At 38.0% G+C, this 25503-nt stretch overlaps 5 protein-coding genes across 5 annotated transcripts; 2 read left to right on the top strand and 3 right to left on the bottom strand.

Annotated features, from left to right (window-relative positions):
* Window positions 1–4367: 4367 nt before the first annotated feature.
* On the bottom strand, window positions 4368–5200 carry LOC111208717 (general transcription and DNA repair factor IIH subunit TFB5-like). Its single transcript, XM_022708061.2, has 2 exons — window positions 4957–5200; window positions 4368–4864 (listed from the first exon to the last, which is right to left on the bottom strand). The coding sequence occupies exons 1-2, from the start codon at window positions 4989–4991 to the stop codon at window positions 4687–4689; spliced, it is 213 nt and encodes a 70-aa protein (XP_022563782.1). The 5' UTR covers window positions 4992–5200; the 3' UTR covers window positions 4368–4686.
* A 233-nt stretch (window positions 5201–5433) lies between these two features.
* LOC111210447 (protein cornichon homolog 4) lies at window positions 5434–6890 on the bottom strand. Its single transcript, XM_022710843.2, has 4 exons — window positions 6636–6890; window positions 6014–6195; window positions 5808–5930; window positions 5434–5726 (listed from the first exon to the last, which is right to left on the bottom strand). Exons 1-4 carry the CDS (start codon window positions 6705–6707, stop codon window positions 5690–5692), a joined length of 414 nt encoding a protein of 137 aa, XP_022566564.2. The 5' UTR covers window positions 6708–6890; the 3' UTR covers window positions 5434–5689.
* Window positions 6891–9864: 2974 nt separating this feature from the next.
* On the top strand, window positions 9865–12765 carry LOC106382391. Its single transcript, XM_013822414.3, has one exon. The coding sequence runs from the start codon at window positions 10258–10260 to the stop codon at window positions 12520–12522; it is 2265 nt and encodes a 754-aa protein (XP_013677868.2). The 5' UTR covers window positions 9865–10257; the 3' UTR covers window positions 12523–12765.
* Window positions 12766–18115: 5350 nt separating this feature from the next.
* LOC111197805 (deoxyribodipyrimidine photo-lyase) lies at window positions 18116–20590 on the top strand. Its single transcript, XM_022708998.2, has 9 exons — window positions 18116–18538; window positions 18704–19047; window positions 19119–19359; window positions 19448–19605; window positions 19694–19730; window positions 19816–19874; window positions 19946–20027; window positions 20106–20177; window positions 20258–20590. The coding sequence occupies exons 1-9, from the start codon at window positions 18227–18229 to the stop codon at window positions 20438–20440; spliced, it is 1488 nt and encodes a 495-aa protein (XP_022564719.1). The 5' UTR covers window positions 18116–18226; the 3' UTR covers window positions 20441–20590.
* Window positions 20591–21254: 664 nt separating this feature from the next.
* On the bottom strand, window positions 21255–23401 carry LOC111208861 (IRK-interacting protein-like). The gene is made up of 3 exons (XM_022708438.2): window positions 23121–23401; window positions 21787–22851; window positions 21255–21710 (listed from the first exon to the last, which is right to left on the bottom strand). The coding sequence occupies exons 1-3, from the start codon at window positions 23193–23195 to the stop codon at window positions 21387–21389; spliced, it is 1464 nt and encodes a 487-aa protein (XP_022564159.1). The 5' UTR covers window positions 23196–23401; the 3' UTR covers window positions 21255–21386.
* Between the last annotated feature and the right edge of the window lie 2102 nt (window positions 23402–25503).

Genomic DNA, 25503 nt, shown 5'->3' with positions numbered 1-25503 from the left:
TCCTCAGGGACCTCAAAATCCAAAGCAGACGACGGTGACCTGTTGATAAGATAGAATGAAGTAGCAGCTGCTTCTGCCCAAAAGTTAACTTCCAAATCACTCTCACTTAACATGCTGCGAACCTTGTTCATGATGGTGCGGTTTAGCCTCTCTGCTATGCCATTCTGCTGAGGAGTGTAGGTGCAAGTTATGTATCTCACTATCCCATGCTCCTTGCAGAAACTGTCGAATTGATGATTACAGAACTCCAAGCCGTTGTCTGTTCTCAGTCTCTTAACATTCCTTTCACTCTGAGTTTCTACCATCTTCTTCCATTCCACAAAACTTTGAAACTCTTCATCTTTAAACCTCAAGAAATACAACCACACCTTCCTAGTGTAGTCATCTGTGAATGAAATAAAATATTGCTTCTGACTTAAGCTCGGAGGGACACTTGGTGAACCCCAAAGATCAGAATGAATGTAGTCCAGCTTGTCTTTAGTAGTGTGTTTTTCTTATGAGAAACTAACTATGTGTGTCTTCCCTTTCACACAATCTTCGCAAAACTCCAGATCACCAACTTCGTTTTTCCCAAAACAGTTCTTCTTCTTCAAAACTTCCATTCCTTTCTGGCCTAGATATCCCAATCTGCTGTGCCATAATTGGGTATCACTCAGGGATTGGCTTACTAAGGTGACTGAGCTTGACTCTCCAGATGAAGACGAATAGCTCTTCGCCTTGGCTTGAAGAAAATATAAAGACTGCCTCCGTGTTCCTTTCATGAATATTGTGCATCCCTTAATCACTCTGAGAACCCCATTAGCTGCTTTAAACTCGCAGCCTCTTTCTTCCAACGTTCCCATGGAGATTAAGTTTCTTAAAATGTCAGGCATGAACCTCACGTCTTGTAACAAGAAAGTTGTACCATCAGGGTTCTGAAACCTGACCGAGCCAACGCCTTTTATCTCAGATACAGAGTTTTTTGCCATCCTAACTCTTCCTGCATTTGACTCTTGAAGATCAATGAACACATCTCTTCTTGGAGTCATATGGAAAAAGCATCCAGTATCCAACACCCATTCTTCCTTATCTGCTTCTACGGTGTTAGCCTCTGCAACTAGCAGTCCAACTAAGTCTTTCGCATCATCTTTGGCCAGGGACGCTTCGCCTTTATCTTGACCATGCTTCTGATCCTTGTTTCTATCCAACCATTTGTAGCATTGCTTCTTGAAATGACCCTCCTTTCCGCATATCCAACAGAGTCTCTTTCCATCCTTGCTCTTTGATTTTGGTCGGTTGTTGCCCTTGCCTGTAGAGTAGCTTAGAGTTCTACTATCTGATCTACCCCTCACATAGTTGCCTTCTCCACTTGACTTCACAGTAAAGATATCTTTATACTCCATCTCCTTAGACTTGGCCGCGCTAGCAACCTCATCCAATCTAATGGCCTCTCTACTATACTTTAGAGTTTCTTTAAGAGAGTCATATCTTGTTGGCAATGCATTGAGAAGCAGGATGGCTTGTACTTCCTCTGGAATCTCTATGCTGAGATTGCTAAGATCCGCAATGAGATTGAGGAAGTCATCCACATTCTGGTCAATCGTCTTTGAATCTTGCATATGAAACGAGTACACCTTGAGCTGAGCATGTACTCGATTTGGCAACGTCTTTGCCATGTAAATCTTATCGAGTAATTCCCAAGCTTCCAATGCTGTTGTGCACTTATCAAGCTTCCTGAGTACATGATCTCCTACACTCATGAAGATTATGTTCATCGCCTTCCCGTCTCTCTCGGATCTTGCAGTTTCTTCAAGATCTCGCTTCTTCTTGGAATCCTCGTCTTCATCGTCTGTCTTCGTCGTCACTAAAGCTTGTGACGGTGGTGACAGAGCGTCTTTCAATCCTTGAACACTTAGATTTGAGAGCATCCTCTTCTTCCAGATCCCGAAGTCACCTGTACCGTCAAACATCTTGATCGATATCTCCATCTTCATCTTGTGCGTCGTCATCCCAAGATCCTCTTCCTTATCGATCTGCTTCGCGATTAATCGATCGAATCACCTTTCTTGATCTCTGTCACTTCCGATCTCGTCGCTTCTCCGGAATCTTTGTAACCTCAGTTCTGATACCAATTTGTGAGATCGATCTTCTTTTGAATCTACTTGATCACGAACTAAGGAGCACACAAGGAAGTGTTCACCCGATGTTCACCGCACCACCCCGTTAACTAGGAGTGGCCGCTATACTTCACCGGAGCTGGGATCGAACCAGCAATAGACTATATCTTCAACGAGTGAACTCACAGCTCGAGCCACCGTCTCTACAACTCGATCGTCTCGCTCTCTTTCTCTCTAAAGACTGGTGATTCTGATGACCGATCTAACAACCTAATCAGCTCAGATAATCAACCTTATCTACAGCTAACCAACCTTTATAACAACCAGGATGATTAACCGTCACACGTGCACAAACCACACGCATGTGACCTATGAGAAAGAGAGCCGGTACAAATCAATTACAAACTTAAACCGTACTAAACCAGTCTTAATCTAAGCTCAATTGAAAACACCTAAACCGATCTTAAGACTTGAATATAACTAACAATTTTGGTAACATAGATCAAGTCCATGGTAACTCGTGAGCAACCCGATACTTCTAATGGCTTTTCAATTATGTCAATTCTAAATGAGATAAAGCATGTGCTTCTGTATCTCATTTGGCTAGGTAAAACATGTAAGTTCCTATGCACTTCTTCTGTTTGAGAATAATAATAAGACATCTTAACAATTTCCCCACTTATAATATTTTTTTGTTTATTGAAAAATTGAACCCTATCATTTTTTTTTCATCACCAACAATTTGTAATTGTTTCCATGTTGTTCATACTGATTCGTAGTTCTCCTCTACAAACTGGTAAGCTAATTCTGTTTGCTTTGCCTTTCTAAAAATCAAATCTGCTTTCGGGTCCTTTTTCTGCTCATGGATCAACTAACACAAAGGCATAAAAGACCAAAGTAGTCTTTTTTTTTTAATACCAAAATGTGTTGTCTTCCTATTTCCGGAAAGTACATAAACCATTGGTTACACAATCAAACATGCATTGTCAATTTTGTTGATTAAAGCTAAAGTAATAGACGTAAATCACCGTAGCCACCACGATCGCCGTAGCCACCGAAATGCGCAGCCAACACGCCGACGGAGTGCGCAATGGCAGGTCCAAGTGTCAAAACCTGAAAATATATAAATCAGTTCAAAAACCTTAGTGAACAAGATTCGAATACCAGAAGTGATATGGATTATACATCGGTAAAGAAGAAAGATGAGTCTTCATCTGGACCGGATTTGAAAGGATTTGAATCCGCAAGATATTTCTCTGCTGCGAGATCATGATTAGCCAATTTCTCTTCAATCTGGGAGCATTATATAAAATCAATCATTCAGTTTCACGATAAAAAAACTATGTTTTCATAAGTTAAATCAATGAGACAAAAACTATGTTCTCATATGATTCAGTTTCAAAGGTTAAAAAAGGTTAAAAACTTTATTAGCTAAAATCAACATTCATATCACAACAAAGGTTCGTATTTGGAAGACATGATTCTCTTGTTATCAAATTATACAATTTTTAATTAAGTAGAAGAACTCATTATGTTTGAGCTGAGACAAAACAACCTATAAACTGAAGTAGATAGTAGTATAGATAATAGGCTTTTGTAGAAATGTGGATAATGGCTCTACCAGAAAAGATGTATTTTCTTGCTTCGTCAACAAAAGGAAGATTGAAGGTTGTCTAATGAGTCTGTTTGTGAGATGTGTACATGTCCAAAGTGACTTCTAAGTGTTTGGTGTTGCACAACCAAACACCTTTTTTTTTCCACAAAATCATAAAATATTAATTGTATATAAAAGAATTTGAGCGTTCAGCTCAGAATATTTGCATTAGAGAAATAGTGGATATATATTTTTTTCTTTTCCTTTTTTTTTTTTTAATTTCATTGACCACACCATATATATAATATTAACTTTTCTTTATTATTTATTCTTTAAAAAATTATGTCACCAAAATAAATCTGAGTTAACTAATATTCTCATTTTATTAATATTTTTTATCATTGCTTCATAACTGTAACTTTCTAATTACTTCATGAATTTTATTTATGTATATAATATTTAAATTGAAAAATACTTAAAATTATTTGAACATTTATTTTAATATATAAAATGAGATGCTAAAAGTGATTACAGTTAATAAAAATATAATAAGAACCGGATATAACTGTTTTTAAAATGAATTTAAGCCTATATAAAATGTTCTTTATTAAATTACAATTACTGCATTAAAATGATTAGTAAATATATTAAATAAAAACAAGAGAAACACATTCAAGTAGCCGGAAAAACTGATGCAACCCACCTTGGTTTGAGAAAATTGATTGATTCAAAAACCAACACAGAGAAACAGTCTCAAACCTTTTGCTTGTGACAATGAGTTTCTCACAAGACCAATATCATCATTTTGAGTATCCACCTAATCAAACATAACCAGAGAAAACAGACTGATTCTAATCCCGGTGCAGAGAGTAAATGACTTGTCAATATTCACTATAAGCATATGAGTAAGTCTAATCTTGCCAAACTCTCTCCATCTTATTAATTATGAAGTGTTTATTCGAATCTGAAAAGAAGAAGCATGAAGGTGATGTGGTCTTAAGTAGGCTTCTCGTAAGAGTTTTGATTTCTGAACTCAGCAATGGCGCTGCGAATCATCTGCTCAACATGTGGCAGCACAAACAAGTGAGTACTATCAAGTACATGAATTATGAATCTCTGAGACGAAGGCATCGAGTTGTTCATGTTCACTATCAACTGCCCCATGGGAATATCACTGCGAAAACAAAGACAAACTGAGTTGCTAATCATGACAACTTCAAATTGTACTAATAAACTTTTTTACAAGATTATCATTGAGAAACGAACCAGGAGATGAACACTCCTTTGATTGCATTAACCATTGAGTTCTTATGTCTGTAAACCTCTCTGAAAAGAAGATAAACCCTGTAAAAACAATTTGGGTTCAACTGTCATCAGAAGAGACTCAACAACACTGCTAAAACTAGTGTTTCTGCTACCTAAGCATCACAATAGATTTCGATTCCCAAATCTAAGACTTTACTACATATCTAGGTCAAGTGCTTAAAGTGCGAGAGCTTCGAAACCACCCATCAAGGAAAGATCGATCAAGCAAGCTTATTAGACAAGATGGACTTGTTTGCTAGGAGAGAGAGAGAGAGAGAGAGAGACAGGAATCACCTTGATGACGAGATTACTCGACTTGGGCGATAGACGCACGCAAATAGGGCTTGGACTAGGTTTTATAATGTTAACCCTTGATCACGTAACTTAAACCGAATGTTGTAACTTCAGAAAGTTTCCTTTTTTTTTTATTCCCATGAATTACCCAACTTTTTCCTAACATTGAACTTGTTAAGTTGTACTGTTTCTGTTAGTTATAAGAATCTCAAAAAATGTTACTAAGAAAGAAACAAAAATACACAAATCTTTCTGCTACTAATCTTACAAACAACATCAAACTTGTACCACAAGCAAACACTTTGTTCTTTCATTTTTTCTCATGTCCACCACCACGGCACTGTATCTTTTAAGCGCCGATGAAAAACCAAAGAAGCTGGATCGCCTTTTCATCAATCAGTCAGTCCTCGTAATCATCCAGCGCCGAGTAAATCATCCTAAGAAAAAAAATTGCAGACAGAAGCCACATGTTAGCTGTCTTGATCAATAACTTAGAAGCTGAGTTCATCTTTATTTACCAGAAGATAGTGAGAAAGAGGTTAAGGATTATGTAAGCCAGCTTGAACAGCCGTTTCTTCTTTTCCCAGTTAAGCAAATTGAAGATCTCCGTGACATCTACCAAGTGTTGTCGCTTCGAGTAACTGAAGTCAATAGAGACACCTAATTAGATATAATCAAAGACATTAACCATGTTGATTAAGATGTAAAAGAAAAACAGACTTACAGTTGGAAGTTGTAATAGAGATAAGGAAGACATAAGAGTGACATGAACCAGTGTCCTGTTAAGAGATAGAATACACATAGAACTCCTTGGATAACGAATTCAGGTAAAACCACGGAGTTTATCCTCGATGCAGAGTCGTAAGGGTTGATGTAATCAAACTCCAGATCCGCTAAGCATACAAGCTGCCCCAAATGAAATAGACAATTTTAGTTTCTTCTCACTTATGATCCATTAGGAAGTTATTCGATTTGCTAGCTTATCAATGGGACAGTGACTCCTCTTAATCTTGTAATCATAGTCTAAACTTAGAAACACTAAACGATAGACTCCATTGCGCTATAGTGGAGCTCATCACACAAGACATGAACACAGTCCCACAACGAAACCTAAACTAGCTGCTTTGGTTATAACATTTCCAAAAATGGAAACTTTCCTATAACACACAAACTTTCCTATAACACCCAGAACACACAAAGTCTCCATCTTTCCTTGTTCGTTCCTTAATCTAGATAGGGGTAAACAGAACTATGACCGTATGGAGAAACTTAACGAATTCGATAGGAAAGTAGAGAACTTTGGGTTTCATTTTGCATAAAATTTGAGAACAGGATCGAGTTGGAACCTGATAGACGATGATTCCGACAAGAGCGATGAGGAAGAAGAAGGAAATAAGCCATGTCCAAATATCTCCCATTTTCCTCTTTCTAGCTCCGACAATCTCCTCGGATCTATTGTCGCTGACTCGATGTTCTTCTCTTTCCTTCCACTAAAAAGATCGATGAGGAACAACCTCGCGGTCGGCGAGATTAGATAGTTCAGTTCGGCTTCGGTTTCGAGATTCTGATCGGAATAATAGACTTCTGGTTCTCTTCTTTCTAATGTTTCGGTTAGGATCTGGTATAACCGATTTCTTATCTTTGACCAAAATATCGTTGCCGGTTAAATATTCCGGTATGATTCCATAAGCCCGTGGGCCAGTGAAGCTAGGCCTAAATACATCTTAAATAGTTTGCTTGGGCTTGGTAGGAAAAACAATAGGCCGCCAGAGCCATTTAATTATGTTACTTTTTTTTTACAAATATTAGAAATATGGAGCCCAAAAACCTTTAATGATGTGATTTGATAAAAGCCAGCTGTATTCTATACTAACAAAAACGAGTTTCATATATTCCATGTATTTTCTCATTTTTCTTTACTCTCAGACAACCAATGCATACGGTGATTACCAGTTTACCAAATACCATAACCTCACTTTCGTACAGATTTCAAATTAATAGACTAGGAATATAATGATGCTTCTTTTTTAAAGGCTAGGCTAGTATAACTCTATCCATGTTCACTAATTAAATAATTACTATCGCTATCTGTTTAAATTTTTTTTTTTTTCGAAAAAGGGCATTATCTGTTTAAAAGTTGCCGTTGATTTTTATCTCAATTATATGCTTTCTTTTACTCTATGGTATATAATATTTATTTGAGTTGCAAACACGATATATATATGGTGGAGTGGTTGAGAAAAGATAACTCTCGTACCAGCTTGTGAATCAAGCAAACTACGTTGCCACATACTCACTGTAATAATTAATGTCAATATAATTTATATCAAATGATCAGGACTTCATTACAAGTATTCATCACTTAGTGGAAGACGAAAATTCATGTTTCTTTTTAGCGAATTAAGAATCTCATTCTATGTAACAAAAGTGTATATGTATATCTATAGTACTACTATTGCTGCTAAACATTTTCTTTTCAAATCATTCACAAAATCAACATCTTTTAATTAGGCTTGGATGTATTTTGATCAAGTGTTTCGCAGCATGATATACAAGTTTATCAGAAAATGTATAATGAATTGAATTTTGGGTGGCTGCTATGTAACAGACAAGAACGTTCTTATAGATAGTACTATAAAACTTTTAAGATTGGACTGATCTAAATATCTGCTAGCAAAATATAATTTCGCCTAGTATCGTATGTACATTTGAACTCAGAAATGGATCATTCATATGTATAACCATGCATACATCAGAAAGTGGGAGACAGTTGTGACATGTGGTTCTATATATTGACATTATATATACACATTTTAGACCAATTAAAACTTGACTCCTATTTACATCCACTTGGTACTTTAATTATTGTTTCTAGTTATATATTTCATTTTGATTCTGTGTTTACAATGTTTTTCTAAAAATATTAAGTTATGCTTTATCTAAAGGATGAAAATGTGTAAAATGAAAGTATATAAGCTGTCAACGGTCTTTTAATCCAGCTTGTTCAACGTGAATGTTGTGAAGAGTACAAAGGGTGTTGTAACTCATGACTTTGAAGTTCAAACTGCTGGCGACGGCCATGACCCTCATGACAATGAACATTCATACACAATAAATGAAACAGAAAACCCAAAGCAACCAAATATTCTAGACTCTTAACAAAATAAATGTTAGAATGGTAAGAAGTAAGAACCAAAAATTGTCTAAAAAGGGATTCAGTCAAATTATAAAACCACAGCTTTCATTCGTTTTTTACCTTTACAGGTAGAAATAAAATATTTACGAAGAGATGTCCTTCTGATGAGTCAACGCAATGTGGTCAACACACACACACACACACACACACACTCTCGTGTCTTTCACCATCTACCTGCAAACAAAATTAAATGCCCAGTTTACCCTTTTTAACCAAATACTGAACACATCCCACGTAGACAAGAAGACACAAATGGAAATCCCAGTCACCAGTTTTAATTTGTCTTGAAATACTCGAGTGTCTTGAAAATTTCAAGTAAATACAAACTGAGGATTTTTTAAACCAAATTAATCTTGGAAATTTTTTATATTTTTCATGGTACTATTATTCATTTTTATCATTACTAAATAAATATTTTTAAAACTATTTTATTAATTAAGTATCAAAAAATTGTTATATCATTGTTCTATATATATAATAAATAATTATTTAAATAAATAAAAAAGTAATAATAAATAAAAAAATTCATTTTTTCGAATTATACTTTTTCAAATTAGAATTTCTTTTTAAAAATCAAAAATTATGTGAACTATTTTTTTTTAAAAACTTTATATATTTAAAAATATTTATTTATATATTTATTAGAATCCTAAATTTCATATTCCAAAAATTCTACACCACTCATCGTCTCTAAACCCTAAGTCTAAATTAGTTAACCCTAGACATTAAAAGTGAAGGTAAAAATAGTTACCGGAAACTTGAAAAATAATACTATAAATGTGATATTTGAAGTAATTTTTCATTAATCTTTCTAAGAGCGTTATACAGTTCTTTCTCTTGTCAACAAACCATGTATATCAAATTTTACACGTGCACTTTTATAAACAATTGAATAAAAACATAATATACTACTCTTTCCGTTTCATAATATAAGTAGTTTTGGCTAAAAGCGCGAAGATTAAAAAAATTATTATGTTTTTAAAAAGTATTTTATAATAAATAGGTTAGATATAATTTAACCAATAAAAAATAAGTTTATTTAATTTGATTGGTCACACTGTATTCAATAAATGTAAAAGTTATCTAAAAATACGAAAACTACTTACATTTTGAAACAAAAAAATTTTCCTAAAACTACTTACAATATAAAACGGAGGGAGTATCTTTTAAGTTAGGAATAAATTGACTCTTGTCACAATCCAAATTAGATTTTACTTTTACCAAATTAGATTTTTACCTTTTAGTGGTTGAATACTGCAGAACAAGAAAAACATGTATAGATTACGAGAATCTAAAATGCATTAAATTAAGGTCCCAAATAGTTCCAATAAGAAAAAAAAATGAAATAAAAGTAGCAGACAAGAAAGAAAATTAAAAAAGGTGGAAGAAAAACAATGTCCGAAAACCACATTGACGCGCGTGAAGAAAACGCCCCAATCATGGGGAAGTGAGAGAGTGTCTTAAACCAATGTAACGTATGTGTGTTCTTCTCGTACGACGTGGGAACTCTGCTTTCACCTTGTTCCTCTCAAAAACGTCCGTTTACAACTCATTCCTCCCACGCGCTTCGTTACTACCTTCGCAATATCTCCTCTTCTTCTCCGCTGTCTCTTTCTCCCAAAATCACATTAGCGATCAGTGAAGAGGATACAATAGAGAGAAACTAGAGAGCAGTGTGATGACGTGGCGTAGTAGTCTCCGGTGAAGAGATGTCACACGACGTTTTTCACGAGGCAACAAGTAACTAAAAACATCTTCCTCCTCGAAGCACAATGTCGACGACGAACACACCCACGGCGGCTCAGCCACAACAACAACAAACGCCGCCACCTCCTCCGGCGATAACGACGGAGGAGCTAACGGTGAAGGCTTTGAACAAGAGATACGAAGGTTTAACGACGGTGAGGAACAAAGCAGTGAAAGGCAAAGGCGCGTGGTACTGGACTCACCTCGAGCCGACGCTCGTGCGCAACACCGACACTGGCCTCCCCAAAGCCGTGAAACTCCGCTGCTCCCTATGCGACGCCGTTTTCTCCGCCTCCAACCCTTCCCGCACCGCCTCCGAGCATCTCAAACGCGGCACGTGCCCAAACTTTACCTCCTCCGTCGCTACTCCCGTTTCCGCCGTCAGCCCCTCCTCATCCTCTTCTCCTTCTCATCACCGGAAACGACACTCCTCCGGCGCTGTTCCTTCCCGGCTCAATCCTCCTCCTTCTTACCACGTGACGCCGATAACAGTCGTTGATCCGTCGAGATTCAGCGGCGGAGTAGAGTTGCAGTACTCCCCTCCGCCGCCGCCGCCGCCGCGGTTGATGCTCTCCGGCGGGAAAGACGATCTTGGTCCGTTGGCTATGCTCGAAGACAGTGTGAAGAAGCTCAAGAGTCCCAAGCCGTCTCACGCGCTGTCTCTCACGAGATCGCAGATAGAGTCGGCGCTGGACTCTCTCTCCGACTGGGTCTTCGAGTCTTGCGGTTCGGTCTCTCTCTCGGGTCTGGAGCATCCAAAGTTTCGAGCTTTTTTGACCCAAGTCGGTTTACCGATCGTCTCCAAGAGAGACTTCGCCACGACAAGGCTGGAGTTAAAGTACGAGGAAGCGAGATCAGTGTCCGAATCTAGAATCCGAGACGCGATGTTCCTCCAAATCGCATCCGACGGGTGGAGAGAGAGTCTGGTGAGTTTGGTCGTGAATTTACCCAACGGGACGAGTGTTTACAGAAGAGCGGTTTTAGTCAACGGAGCCGTGCCGGCTAACTACGCGGAGGAGGTTTTGTTGGAGACGGTCAAGGGCATTTGCGGGAATTCACCTCAGAGGTGTGTTGGTATAGTCTCCGACAAGTTTAATAACAAAGCGCTCAAGAGTCTCGAGAGCCAGCATCAGTGGATGGTGAACTTGTCTTGTCAGCATCAAGAGCTCAAGAGCTTGATCAAAGACTTTATTAAAGAGCTGCCTTTATTCAAATCCGTCTCGCGAAACTGTATGAGACTCGCTAAGTTCACCAACAACACGGCGGAGATACGTCACGCGCACCGTAAGTATCAGATGCAAGAGCACGGCGAATCGATAATGCTACGGGTGCCTTTGCATTGCAAGGATTGTGTCTTTGAGCCCTTGTTTAATCTCCTCGAGGATGTGTTGAGTTCCGCTAGAGCCATTCATTCGGTGATGCATGATGATGCTTGTAAATCTGTTTTGATGGAGGATCACACGGCTAGGGAGGTTAGAGAGATGGTCGGAGACCAGGGGTTTTGGAACGAGGTGGAGGCGGTTCACGCTTTGATCAAGCTTGTTAAAGAGATGGCTAGGAGGATAGAGGAAGAGAAGCTGCTCGTTGGACAGTGCCTCCCTTTATGGGACGAGCTAAGAGCTAAGGTTAAAGATTGGGACTCTAAGTTCAACGTAGGGGAAGGGCATGTGGAGAAGCTTGTGGAGAGAAGATTCAAGAAGAGTTATCACCCGGCTTGGGCTGCGGCCTTTATACTCGACCCTCTTTACTTGATAAGAGATAGTAGCGGCAATTATCTTCCTCCGTTCAAATGTTTGTCCCCTGAGCAAGAGAAAGATGTGGATAAGTTGATAACAAGGCTTGTGTCTAGAGAGGAGGCACACATTGCGTTGATGGAGCTTATGAAATGGAGAACCGAAGGGCTTGATCCAATGTATGCAAGGGCGGTTCAGATGAAAGAGCGTGACCCGGTCACTGGTAAGATGAGGATAGCTAATCCTCAGAGCAGTAGACTTGTTTGGGAGACGTATCTTAGTGAGTTCAGGTCACTAGGGAAAGTTGCGGTGAGGCTCATTTTCCTCCATGCAACTACTTGTGGGTTCAAATGCAACTCATCTCTTTTGAAATGGGTAAGCTCGCATGGGAGGTCTCATGCAGCTATGGATAGAGCTCAGAAGATGATTTTTATATCGGCTAATTCGAAATTCGAAAGAAGAGATTTCTCTAATGAAGAGGATAGGGATGCTGAGCTGCTTGCTATGGCTAATGGTGATGAAAATTTGCTTAATGATGTTCTTGTGGACACATCCTAGGTGTGACATTTTTCCAATTTGAAAATCTTGTTTTTTGATCAGTTTTGTTTAAGCTTAGTTTTCCCATTAGAGTTTTGCATCTTGTAGGATTGTTTGGATTCTTTTCTTTCATTACTATTACCCCATAATATCATTAATATTCAAGTTGTGGTTAGTTCCTTAAGAAGGTGAGACGTATCATCCATATGTATTGAGTATTTGTATTTCATTAGCCTATATATATATATACCATAGTTTTCATAATTCAAAATGTTGAATTTCTTGTCTTGTGATCATTCAAAGTTCCATCAGTCAAGGCATAGATTGGTTCTCTAGTACTCTTTTATGTTTGATGAAACTAGAAACATTGTAACATTCAGTTGTCACAAGTCATAACCATCGATGTATCGGTTAGAAGCTCTAATTAATGACAGCTTTGGCTTCTTCTTCTGTTGGTACAAAATGTAATGATCCTTCCCGCTTTCTCATCGATATTCATATTCTTAATCATGACTTAAAAACATATGTCTCTACTTTTCGAGAAAGATTACTTAACTTTTGAAAGTTTAATGTTCTTTCTTCATGGTAACGTTTGTTGATGGCAATGACATAGACTAAACATGCATACTTTGCAGTCTAGATAGCTGAAGAAAAAAAAGCCTGATTAGCGGGTTCTTGATTTCATTTCAACCGTGATTATGATCATGATTATGCATCTGTATATCTGTAACTTTCAATGTATTTTCTAACTTTCAGAAGACAAAAATGTGGATCCCCACTATGAAAGGAAGTTCAGTGGGAGGGTACTGCGTCGAAATCATTGTTGTATTTTTTGTACACAATTTCAAAAAAGCAGTGGTGAAATGTGAAATGTGAAATGTTGGAGAGCGGTTCTTTAACCCTACATCCTTAAAATAATAAACGTTTGTTGAGATTCTTGAACCCTATTTGCTGTTTATGGATTATGCTACTTATTAGAGGTCTTGTTTAGCAATTGTGTGATTTAAGTTACCCATGACTTCTACAGCTTGTGAATAGTTAAAAAGGTTGATATCTTACCTTTTTATTTCTATGAGCCAATGGTTTGTACTTTGTGGGGTATTTTCTAAAGAAGAAAATCTGTAACCCATGATTTATATTCGTGTAAATCATAACTTTATCAATATACAGTACCATTATTTGAAATCTAGTGGCAAGATTTCATAAATGGACTGACCGGACAGCTAAAGTGAAATTACACAAATTAAGTAAAAACAGAGAAATCAATGGAGAAAACAAACAATTAGTTGGAAATAGCCAAAAAGAAATACAATTATTGGATGCTCTATTTTACCATTTAACCTATAGACAAATAGATAAGTCAAGTACCTCTTTTTTTATACACTCAACACACATGTATACATGCTGTAATCTTACTATATTCTAAAGTACTGTAATATTTAATAAAAGAATTCATACTAATGCTTATCAACTAATCAATTTAAAGTTGAAACTATAGGCAAATTGATTAAAGGGAAAGCAGGTTTTAACTTAAATTATTTAACAAGGAATCAATTTATTGGGGTGGTAATTTTAACTAGGCCTAACAAGGGGAAAACCCAAAAAGTAGAAATCAATAATTATACTAATGCCCCACAAATAGCAAAGTATACTACTTTTTTAAGTACACTTTATTGTTTTTCCTCATTGTATAACTTTGAACTTTCTAGCAGGCATTAGATTCACCACAACTACCTCCTTGAACAATCGAGAAGAAGAAGATCAAGGCTTAAATCTAGACAATTAACAAAAACTGAACTTATAATACAAAAATATTGGCTGTCACTCTTCTGCATGTACATTTGGAAGAGAATCGGAAGATATATGCACTAGCTCGCAGCTCAGTTTTCGTATTGTACAACATAATTTCTTTTAAAAATAAGAATATAATTTTTTTTGTCTATAATTTTTTTTGTCTATAAACAGATAAAGATGTATATATATATATACATACATGTGTGTGTGTGTGTCAGTGTGTGTATACTAGACATGGTGAAAGTGATTGTAATTATGTCGTGAAAGAAAAAGAGTTATTGTAATTATGTACTCATGTAATTACAACCTAAACAAAAGTTGTAGTAATTATTGGTTTGGTATTTTCACCATTTTGGTGGTGAGGTAGATTTTCCTGTCGGCAATGCTGACTCCTCAGCAAATCTCTCTCACGGATTATATGAATGTGTACATTTATTTGCGTTTCTTTTTCTATTGCGTTAAAATGTTTTTTTTTTTGAAAAAGGAGTAAAGAACACAGAGAAATACGATAAATGATTTGCACGAGGACTATATTTTTATCTAAAAAAAAAATACCAATATACAAACTTAAATGTTGTCTCAGGGAAACTAAAGTCTTTCACCTTCAACTAAAATATTTAAATTATTGACAACACAATCGTTTTACACACATTTTTGAGCTTTTCGTAAACTACACTCTTAAATTTAAATTCTAAGTGCATACTATTAAAATCATTTCAAGGAAAAATCTATAGAGTGCCATTTTTTATATAGCACATTCGTCTAAGAATATGGTATTATGTACATGTTTTTAGCGGATGGTAAAACGTAAGCTTTGCGTAAAATAACATAAACAATGGAATCAAAAACCATTTCCGTTTATAAAAAAAATGATGGTGAGCAATTTATATAGCATATGGACTTTTACTTATGTATATTGAGTATGTTGCTTGGTTATAGTTTATCCTCAACGATATTATTACCTTATTGTAATGGTTAAATTTCTATTCAAAATATGCTCACCAGACCAAAATTCAGAAAAAGTTATACGTATATAAAAGGAAAAAAGAACTATCTTATCTTTCAAAAAAAAAACATGTGGGCAGTTGATTGCGCTATTAATGAGCCTATACGTCGCAATATCAGTGGCTCAGATCACTGAGTTCGAGTGCGGTGGCAGCTTGATTTTTCGATGATCCAGCCACTGCCTTTGATACTCCGGTCTAATTGGGACAAGTGTTACCGTAACGTTCAAGAGTACACGTTGTCGGAGATGCAGCAGATAATGTTTCCACCCGGTAAAACAAATGAACTACGGCATTGCACTGACAACATTCTAAATTATTTCCTCGTGTGTCTGGCAGTGCGGTCAAACTGTATCTTATTTGACCGTAATCTTGGCGGTAGATCTCCTAGTTTATGACGCAATGGTTCCCCGTGAGTGACTACTTACTGACTACCATGTGTGTCGAGTACTTACTGACATCATCTGTAGTTTTTTTTATATATAATTACAGACTTACAGTATAACATTTACATACTCTGACTACGATAGATATTCTTCAACGAACGAGAGGCAAATATTTAGATGTGAAAATCTATATCCGAAAATTTCCGAATTTGCTTCTTTACAATAATTCATCGATCAAATAAAAATTCATTTTTTGTTAGACGACATAATGTACGAATTATAACAACCACATATCCAACGCTAAAACATCATTTTGATTTTCAATTATTAATTAAAGCAAACAATCTTTAGAGAAAAATCAGTATATTGTCATTTACACTACAATAAAAATAATGATCGTATGACAGTTGACAAACACCTATGCTAAACCACTATCCCAATGATTACTTTTATTTTGCACTATCTCGCGATAGATTTTAACCTGGTTCGAGAACTATCTCTAACCAACCAGTAACCACTAATACGAATTCAAGTCGAAAGAAAGAAATAGTGTGCGACCTTTGTTCTTTTATCATTTCAAAAGAAGAACCTACATCAAAGATGTAGTTAGATTATTCCTTCAGTTAGCCAATATGCTAATTTATATCAAACATCAAAGTACCTACCCTCATTTTCATGTAAGATCGTTGATATCTTTTTGTTTTTGTGTGAGATTGTAACATGCATGCATATTATTATTGTTTTTTTGTAACAGCATATTATTATTGTTATTATATATTTAAATTACTGGTATACGTTTCACTTTTGGTACTAATTAATCGTTAATTGTCAATACAACCATGAGATCTGTATTTTTATCATTACGATTTTGTTATGATTACACTTTTGAATCGGCTGTTCTAGGACACGTTATTAGCTAACCATGGTTGATTACATTTTGTCATAGTATATGAGGAAGTATTATACAAAAAAGTCAAAGTCAAACATATAATCTATCACTTTAATTCACTAGCTTCGGATTTTGCCCCATATAAAATTACTCCATCTGTTTCAAAATACACGAAGTTTTAAGATTGTGCACAACTATTAAGAAATTTATTTTTTTTTATTTTAAAAATATCATTAAAATATAAATTAGAAATTATTCAACTAATCACAAAACAAACTACAAAATATTATTGGTTACACAGTTTTTGATAAAGTAAAAAAATGCATTAATATATAAAAACATCATCTATTTTGAAACATCAAAAAATCCCTAAACATCATCTATTTAGAAACATAACGAGTAATAGATTAAAAACCAGGTATACATGACTGTGATTCTGTGCACTGCTACATGGCTGTCATTAGGTCTGAAAAATCATTAACCTACCCAAACCCAAATGTATTATTTATTTTTAGCGTATATATTTGTCGGACAGAGTGGTTATTTTTTGTGGTATTACGCTATATTATACGGGAAAAAGTGGTTATTAAAATATATTATTTGAAAAGAGTGGTTATTATTCCCCATGATACGATCATACGAAATGAAAAATGTTATGTATAAAAAACATAATGATAAAAGAGAAGGTAATCTCCAATCATGCATTTGAGAGATTTATATGGGTAACCCTAGATAAGCACGATTGAGCATGTGAAGAAATAATTTGCTCTAGGTTACTTTTATTTGAAAAAAAATGATGAACCACCAATATATAGGTCAATGCATTGTTTTCTGTAATCATTAATTATTTGATCAGCCACATATATAAGTTTTGAGTCGTTAAATGACTTGCACGTTTATCTCATTAGCAATTCAAAATAAACACTTACAAAAATAAAAGCAAACTATATGTCGGGACATTTCAGACCATATGGTATGCATACCAAAACGATGAACTTAGATATCGAAGAATGTAAAGAACATGTATATATACGTCACAAAAAATGTTATGTCATAGAATCAAACGATTTTGTTACGGGGTTCGACTCCACTAAACTAATAATCCAAAGTTTATATGGTTGATCGTAACAGATGATTAGTTCACCTTCTGACATTAGTCGGAAAGTATTCCAAACTCGGATTAGAATAAGCGAGTCAACTCTATAGCGCTACCTGCGTTCTTTCTCGAAACGGACCATAGAGTTGACGACTAAAAAAAAAGTGCATCAACACTTTTTTTTTTGGGTCAACAGCACTTTCTTTATTATAATCCAAAGTTGCTGCATTAAAAATGTAAGTTCGAGCAAACTAAAGGCCCGTTTGGCCAGTCCATACCCCCACATTATTGGGCTCAAAAAATTATGGTGAAACTCGTGACTCGTGGCTCGTAGGGTAGATCAAGTTATTCGAGCAATTAAACTAGACACGTGTTCAGATACTAGAGCATCCACGTAGATCAATTCAAACCACAAAAACTCAAGCAGTGTAAATGCCTTCCCTCCATTTTTCGAAGAGGCATCCCCTGCGCAAGTTATCCTCCTCCGCTTGCGACACCTTCCCATAGACGGCGCACGTTACCGAAACCCGAAAAAGAAAAATCCCTCAATCGTCGTATGGCGTCGACGACAACGGCGGTTCAACCGGGTCGGATCCGGATACTCAAGAAGCCCTCTTGGCTACTTCCGGATCAAACGCCGGGTCCCGTAGTTTACTGGATGTTCAGAGATCAACGGCTGAGAGACAACTGGGCTCTGATCCACGCCGTCGATCTGGCGAACAGGACCAACGCGCCGGTGGCCGTCGTGTTCAATCTGTTCGATCAGTTCCTCGGCGCAAAGGCGAGGCAATTAGGGTTTATGTTGAAAGGTCTCCGCCAGCTCCACCGTCAAATCGAATCTCTTCAGATTCCGTTTTTTCTGTTACAGGTGAGTTCATAGATCGAGATTTGACACAAAACCCATTTCAAAAGATTCTTACTTTGTCGAATCAAAGGAGACAAATTAGGGTTTCTACATGGTCTTGTCTCAAGTTAGGTTTGATTGTTGTTATTAAGGGGAAAGATGAATTTTTTTTGATGTAATATAATCCAGGGAGATGCGAAGGAGACGATTCCTGAATTTATGAAAGCGTGTGGAGCTTCACATTTGGTGACTGACTTCTCGCCTTTACGGGAGATAAGAAGCTGTAAAGAGGAGGTTGTGAAGAGAAGGAGTGTTTCATTAGCGATACACGAAGTTGATGCACACAATGTGGTTCCAATGTGGGCTGCTTCGGGGAAGTTGGAGTACAGCGCAAGGACAATACGGGGGAAGATCAACAAACTGTTACCTGAGTACCTCGTTGAGTTTCCTGAGATTGAACCGCCGAAGAAGAAGTGGGTTGGGGTGGTGGGGAAAGTGGTTGATTGGGATAGCCTCATCGATAAAGTTGTAAGGTTAGGTTGCTGCTGCTTAATTGTCAAGTTCCTTCTTCTTTGGGATTTACATTTTTATGATGTGTGAATAGGGAGGGTGTGGAAGTTCCTGAAGTTGAATGGTGTGTGCCTGGAGAGGACGCGGCCATGGAAGTATTGATGGGGAGCCAAGATGGGTTTCTGACGAAAAGGTTGAGGAACTATTCGACTGACAGGAATAATCCTGTGAAGCCCAAAGCACTCTCTGGTCTCTCTCCTTATCTACATTTTGGACAGATCTCAGCTCAACGGTGTGCCTTAGAGGCACGTAAAGTCCGGAGTACTTACCCTCAGGTTCGTAAGCCTTTTTGAATGTAGTTTTCTCTTTACCCCTTGTTCATGCTCTTAGTCTGGTATTTGCTTTGTTTTTGATTCCTTAAAGGCAGTTGATACGTTCTTGGAAGAGTTGATTGTACGAAGAGAACTCTCTGACAACTTTTGCTACTATCAACCTCACTATGATTCTTTGGAGGGAGCTTGGGAGTGGGCACGCAAGTCATTGATGGATCATGCTTCAGATAAGAGAGAACACACTTACTCGTAATGTTGTTTCGGCCGTTTACTCCCTAACTCCACTGGAAAGAAAATCTATCGTCTATTTACGCTTTAAAGGGTATTGAAACTGTAGGTTGGAGCAGTTAGAGAAGGGACAAACAGCAGATCCTGTAAGTCATTATCATCACTCGAATTCTAGTATGTAGCTTTGTTTCTTCATTTCATTTTAAGCTTTTGTTATTGTTGGATTTGCAGCTATGGAATGCTTCACAGTTAGAGATGGTTTATCAGGGGAAAATGCACGGTTTCATGAGGCAAGTGAATTCATTTATCTCCGTTTTGGACAATGATAGAAAAAATGACATTCATCAACGTGTACTTGCAGAATGTATTGGGCAAAGAAGATTCTAGAATGGACCAAAGGACCTGAAGAGGCTCTCTCAATATCCATCTTTCTAAATAACAAGGTTGACTTATCACCCTTTCCTAATTGTATCTTCCATGGATTGTCCTTTTGTTTCTTAGTTTTTGGTATGTTGATGTAGTATGAGTTAGATGGTCGTGACCCGAGTGGATATGTTGGGTGTATGTGGTCCATATGCGGCGTTCACGATCAGGTTCTTTTGCTTTCTCCTACTCGGTCTTATTATGTGCGTGTGATTGAATATGATTTTATGTGTGTTTGATGGGGTGTTAGGGATGGAAAGAGAGGTCGGTGTTTGGGAAGATACGGTACATGAACTACGCGGGTTGCAAACGGAAGTTTGATGTGGACAGTTACATCTCTTATGTTAAGAGTTTGGTGTCAGCAACAAAGAAGAAGAGGAAAGCTGAAGAACAGCTCACCAGAGACTCTATTGACCACTCCAAAGCTAAATAGTGTACTACTTAAGTCTAAACTACTTTCTGTTGTTTTGTTATACATTCTTGCTCTGTGTTTGGCTTTTTTTTATTTTATTCAAGTGACTGATTGTTGAATTGATTAGAAAAGAAGATATTGAGATAACAAAAAAGAAAAGATTTAGAGCAATTTACACAATAACAAAGACAATGGCCAAAGATCTAGAAGTCAGTTGCTTTACATCTTAAGACATGATCTCATAATTTGATGTTTTTTTTTATTTCTATTACTTGATTTACAAATTAGAGATAGATATCAGAGAACAGAGACAAGGATTTTACTTGAGACCCGATCTATATTCACAGTGAGTTAGTCCATGAGCAAAAACAAATAAAGAGAAATAGGTATCATGCTAAAAGCCAATAACATTGGTTAGTCCTTGGTGAGTACACGTTAGACATAGAGAACGACACCTAATTGAAATTACTAAACTTTAGACCATGTTTTACTTTAACTGACGGTTTGAATCATTAAATCAAACTTTTGATGTTGATGGGTCTACAAAAGTTAAATGTTTGATTGCGTTTCTGGTAATTGACCAATATACCCCACAGTCGTTGTTGCTTACTTTGACGAGACTGCTAAGTGTTAACCCAACTTTTAAATGTTTGTGAACCTCTATGCAACTTGGAACTTATTTGTGTAATCACCTCAGGCTCCTCTCTCACACTTGTTGTTTCTGCAAGATATAAGTTGTCACGATGAACTACATGTAACCAGCTCCAAGAAAACGCTGAAGTTATACTTTATTAGACTTTTTCTCAATCACTTTGCACCAAACCAAACAAAAAGATATTCACAAGCTGATTATTATTATGCAATTCAATGTAGCATCATTAACAGTTAAAATATTCTAATTCAAAATAATTCCAGATTTTTAATTACATCCTCACAAAACCAATTTATAACTCCTTGATCAATGTAATTAACCACCTAACGGGCTACACATGCTAATCGAACTCTTGACGGTTTTATTACATTCCTTGACCATACTGTCTTCTACTACTTCCTCCTCGACGCAGCTGTAATGCTTGCAAACCACCTTGCACTTAACCACACTACCATACACATAAAATCCAGGTTGAACCATAACTCGAACCAGATCCTTAAACCGATCCCCACCAGCTTCCTCCATATAAATCAGATCAAACCGGTCGTCTTTCTCCACGCGAAAGATTTGCAATCCCGGGTTCACCGAGTTAGCTAATAGATGAACCAACCAAACACTCTTCGACGCACCAAAGAACGCCTGCAACCCAAAAAAAAAAAATCCGGTTCAATTAGTTTTCAATAAACCAATTGAATCTGTAATAAACCGTCTTCACTTGTAAAAGCGGTTCAGGCCAGGCCCGGTTCCAGCAAAGCATCGAAACGACGTCGCTCATTTTCCGGTCACAGAACTGGCTAAACTCCTCGGAGAAATGCTTCGTGCCTCTGCTCAAGACCTCCTCCCACGTGAGCTCCGTCAAGACGTTGAACGAGGCGTAGTTGGACTCGCAGCGATCGATCGGGTTTAAAATCCGGGTCGACCCGGTTCTCTGAAACCCGGGAGCTTCGAAGTCCTCGAAGAAGGCTCTGCTCAGAATCGCTTCAAGGTAAAGGATCAGACTTTTTGGGGATTTCGAAAAAGAGTTGATCTTTACATCGAAAGGTTGGAGGAGGAGAGACAGCCGCTCGTAGACTTTCCCGCCGACGGTTCGTAGCTGCGAGGCCAAAGCTCTGCTCAATGCCCTGATCGAAGTACGAGATTCCGACACTGAGACGAGGAACTGCGGGATGATACTGTCGTTGAATCCATCTTTTTGAAACAGAGCACTCTGTTTCTTGTTGCTGCTACACTCGTCGAGGCCTGACTTGAGGTTGTGGCAGTAAACCTCGAGCTTGTTGAGCTTCTTCTCGAGCTCTGACATGGAAGATTTCAACTTTGAAGCTTCTGTGACGGCGTCTTCTTTCTTTTTGGTGGCTTGTATTAGTTTATGAGAAAGCTCCGCCGCGGCTAACCGCCACTGCTCTTCTCTTGAAGCATCGGCGGCGGAGGAGGATGAGGAGGAAGAGAGTTTGGGGCTTTTGCGTGTGAGGGATTGGAAGATGGATTTGATTATGAGGTTGGGGCTATAGATGAAGGAAGTGTTGTTGTTGTGGCTTTCGAGTGGCACGACGGAGAATTTGTCGCGGTGAGAATGGTGGGGCCGGCAGTTGTTGCATGAGACGACGGAGCCTCCTCCGTCTTCGTGTCGTTTTTTGTTTTTGGGTTTTCCGTTGTGGTGGAGAGGCGTTAGAGTGTGTTTGTGGTGGCGGCTTGGAGTGGCGGAAGAACCACCGTTGCTGCTTGGTGTTGCTCTGTTTTTGAATCGTTCTTCGTGGAGGTCCTCTTCTTCGCATTCAGGAATCTGCGAGAGCATATAAAGTTATGATTTTTCTTTCATTTATTCAGTGAAAATCATACCAAAACAAGAAACAGAATCTCTTGATTTTAAGAATTTGTAAAGACAGAATCATACGATATGAGATATTTTTTTGTTCAAAGGTTGTTTTTTTTTTTTGGTCAGAGCAAAAGACAGAACAAAACTAGTTTGAGGTATGTGTTTCTTTGTCTGTGTTGACTAATTTCTTGCTTTTTACAAGGAAACAAACATGAGGGTATTGAGTTCTGACTTACAGGAGTGAAGTGGAGGGCTTGGTGAAGAGATAGAACAGGGGATTTGGAAGGAGAAGATGAAGACGAGGGAGCCATTCTTTTTCTCCCTTTGCTCTCTCTTTTGTTTGCTTTTAATTAATATCCCACTTTTACAATGTACACACACTATCTCATGATAATAGAATCTATTATCAAGTCTATTTGCTAAGAAAAAAAAAGAGGTGCTAGAATCATAGTAGAATGATGATCTTGTTTCTTTTGGTTTTGTGTCGATTGGCTTGGTTGAATTTTAAATTTGTTTCCATCTTTAGTTCAAGCTAAATCCAAGATGAAGACTATGTTCCATTAGACATGTTGTATTGATCATGTATTCTCTTGTTCTAACATATTATTTCTTTGTATTCAATTTTCAATTCAATATTAGAGTGACAGACAAAAAAATATCCCCTATTATTCAACTTTAGTTGCACACATCGATCAGCCAAATTCTTTTTATACAAATAGTTCAAGACTATAAAGCTCTATGTTTCATTAGCGTTTATTCTTTTCATTCTCTTCATTTTTGCGAACGAGTTTAATTTGTTTAGTTAGTTAGGCCTGTTTTCATAAGCACTTATTCTAGTGTTACTTTCTGTTGTAACGACGTGAGAAGGAACAGATGCGGAAACAGATGAATAAAAGCGATGTAACTACGACACAGATATTTAACGTGGTTCACCCCTAGGGTTACATCCACGGACAAAGAGAGATCTTATTATTGGAGGCGATATTGAGCTTACAAAGTGCAAGTTTAGGGTTACTTCGAATACAAGATATATATAGTAACATCTCGCATCTAAAACCCTAGACTAAATGGACTCATGGGCCTAAGCCCACGATCAGATGTAACATCCATAATAACTTGATGCAACGCTCTTGATGCAACCGAGTCGGTATGATGTACGTGATGTAACATTCATCGCCTAGATGTAACATCCAGATTCAAGGCATATCAACAAATCTCCACCTTGACTTGAATCCTCCCAATAATAGATGTACCAGATGCACCTTCAAGTGCCAGATGTACCAGATGCGTTTCTCTGCGTCAGATGTACCAGATGCGCCATCAGCGCCAGATGTACAAGATGCACTTTCAAGTGCCAGATGCGCCATTAACGCCAAATGTACCAAATGTGTTCTTCAACGCCAAATGTACCATCGCTCTCTTTGCCTCAGATGTCCCTTCGGACCAGATGTGTTGCTATGACGAACCAGACGCCCTTTAACGGCCAGATGCTCAAATAGAGCCAGACGTTCGTCATCAGCCGGATGTCCCAACAGACTAGATGTCCCAATGGACCAGATGTCCCAACGGACTAGACGCCTCACCGGGCCAGATGTCCCAACGGACCAGACGTCCCAACGGACCAGATGTCCCAACGGACCAGACGTCCCAACGGACCAGATATGTCCTTGCGGACCAGAAGCCCCAACGGGCCAGATGTCCTTGCGGACCAGATGCCCCGACGGGCAAGATGTCCCAACGGACCAGATGCCCCAACGGGCCAGATGTCCTTACGGACCAAATGTCCTTGCAGACGAGATGCCCCAACGGGCCAGATGTCCTTGCGGACCAGATGTCCATGCGGACCAAAAAGCCCCAACGGGCCAGATGTCCTTGCGGACCAGATGCCCCAACGGGCTAAACCATATACTTGGTGAGATGAACATTTGCAGTGCACAGAATACTGATAGGTTCATCTGAAGACATCACGAACCTTGTCAACACCTCATTAATGTAGGCCTTCTGTGACAAGAACAACTCCTTCTCCCTATCTCTGAAGATCTCCATCCCTAGAATCTTCATTGTTGTACCCAAATCCTTCATCTCAACTTTAGAACTCATAAGCTCCAGCTTCTCGATGTCACACATCTTTTCTTCAGCTATCAACATGTCATCCACGTAGAGCACCAAATAGATGAACGTCGCATCCTTCAACTTGCTCACATAGACACACCAATCATAAGGACTTCTGATGTAGCCCAACTTGATTATATAGTTGCTGAATCTCTTGTACCATCCTCTGAGAGACTGCTTAAATCCACAAAGTGACTTCTGAAGCGTACACACATAGTCATCCTTTTCAGGAACTCGATAACTATCTGGCTGAGTCATGTATATCTCCTCTAGCTCTCCATAAAAAAAACACTGTCTTCACATCAAATTGCTTAAGCTCCAAGTCCTGACGTGCTACCAATGCTAGCAACACTCTGATGAAAGTATCTCTGACCACAAGTGAGAACATCTCATTGTAGTCTACTCCCTCTCTCTGACTGAACCCTCTTGCAACAATCCGAGCTTTATACTTAACTCTTTCTGCCGATGATGCTTCAACCTTTATCTTGAAGACCCACTTGTATGTAA

The sequence above is a fragment of the Brassica napus genome, chromosome C8, assembly GCF_020379485.1.
Source record: "Brassica napus cultivar Da-Ae chromosome C8, Da-Ae, whole genome shotgun sequence".
NCBI classification, from domain to species: domain Eukaryota; kingdom Viridiplantae; phylum Streptophyta; class Magnoliopsida; order Brassicales; family Brassicaceae; genus Brassica; species Brassica napus.
Note: the sequence above shows the minus strand (reverse complement) of the source record. Positions and strands in the feature narration are given on the sequence as shown.

Bases quoted from the DNA above. Each gene is read 5' to 3' on its own strand.
- LOC111197805 (XM_022708998.2), top strand. From the start codon at position 18,227: ATGGCGTCGACGACAACGGCGGTTCAACCGGGTCGGATCCGGATACTC. The intron at 19,360-19,447 runs GTTCGTAAGCCT...GATTCCTTAAAG, and splicing joins TCCGGAGTACTTACCCTCAG to GCAGTTGATACGTTCTTGGA. The intron at 20,028-20,105 runs GTTGACTTATCA...ATGTTGATGTAG, and splicing joins CCATCTTTCTAAATAACAAG to TATGAGTTAGATGGTCGTGA.
- LOC106382391 (XM_013822414.3), top strand. From the start codon at position 10,258: ATGTCGACGACGAACACACCCACGGCGGCTCAGCCACAACAACAACAA.
- LOC111208861 (XM_022708438.2), bottom strand. From the start codon at position 23,195: ATGGCTCCCTCGTCTTCATCTTCTCCTTCCAAATCCCCTGTTCTATCT. The intron at 22,852-23,120 runs GTAAGTCAGAAC...ATGCTCTCGCAG, and splicing joins AAGCCCTCCACTTCACTCCT to ATTCCTGAATGCGAAGAAGA. The intron at 21,711-21,786 runs GTGAAGACGGTT...TTTGGGTTGCAG, and splicing joins GGCCTGAACCGCTTTTACAA to GCGTTCTTTGGTGCGTCGAA.
- LOC111208717 (XM_022708061.2), bottom strand. From the start codon at position 4,991: ATGGTTAATGCAATCAAAGGAGTGTTCATCTCCTG. The intron at 4,865-4,956 runs GTTCGTTTCTCA...TTGTTTTCGCAG, and splicing joins AAAGGAGTGTTCATCTCCTG to TGATATTCCCATGGGGCAGT.
- LOC111210447 (XM_022710843.2), bottom strand. From the start codon at position 6,707: ATGGGAGATATTTGGACATGGCTTATTTCCTTCTTCTTCCTCATCGCT. The intron at 5,931-6,013 runs GTAAGTCTGTTT...TATTGACTTCAG, and splicing joins CTCTATTACAACTTCCAACT to TTACTCGAAGCGACAACACT. The intron at 5,727-5,807 runs GTAAATAAAGAT...TTTTTTTCTTAG, and splicing joins CTCTTTCTCACTATCTTCTG to GATGATTTACTCGGCGCTGG.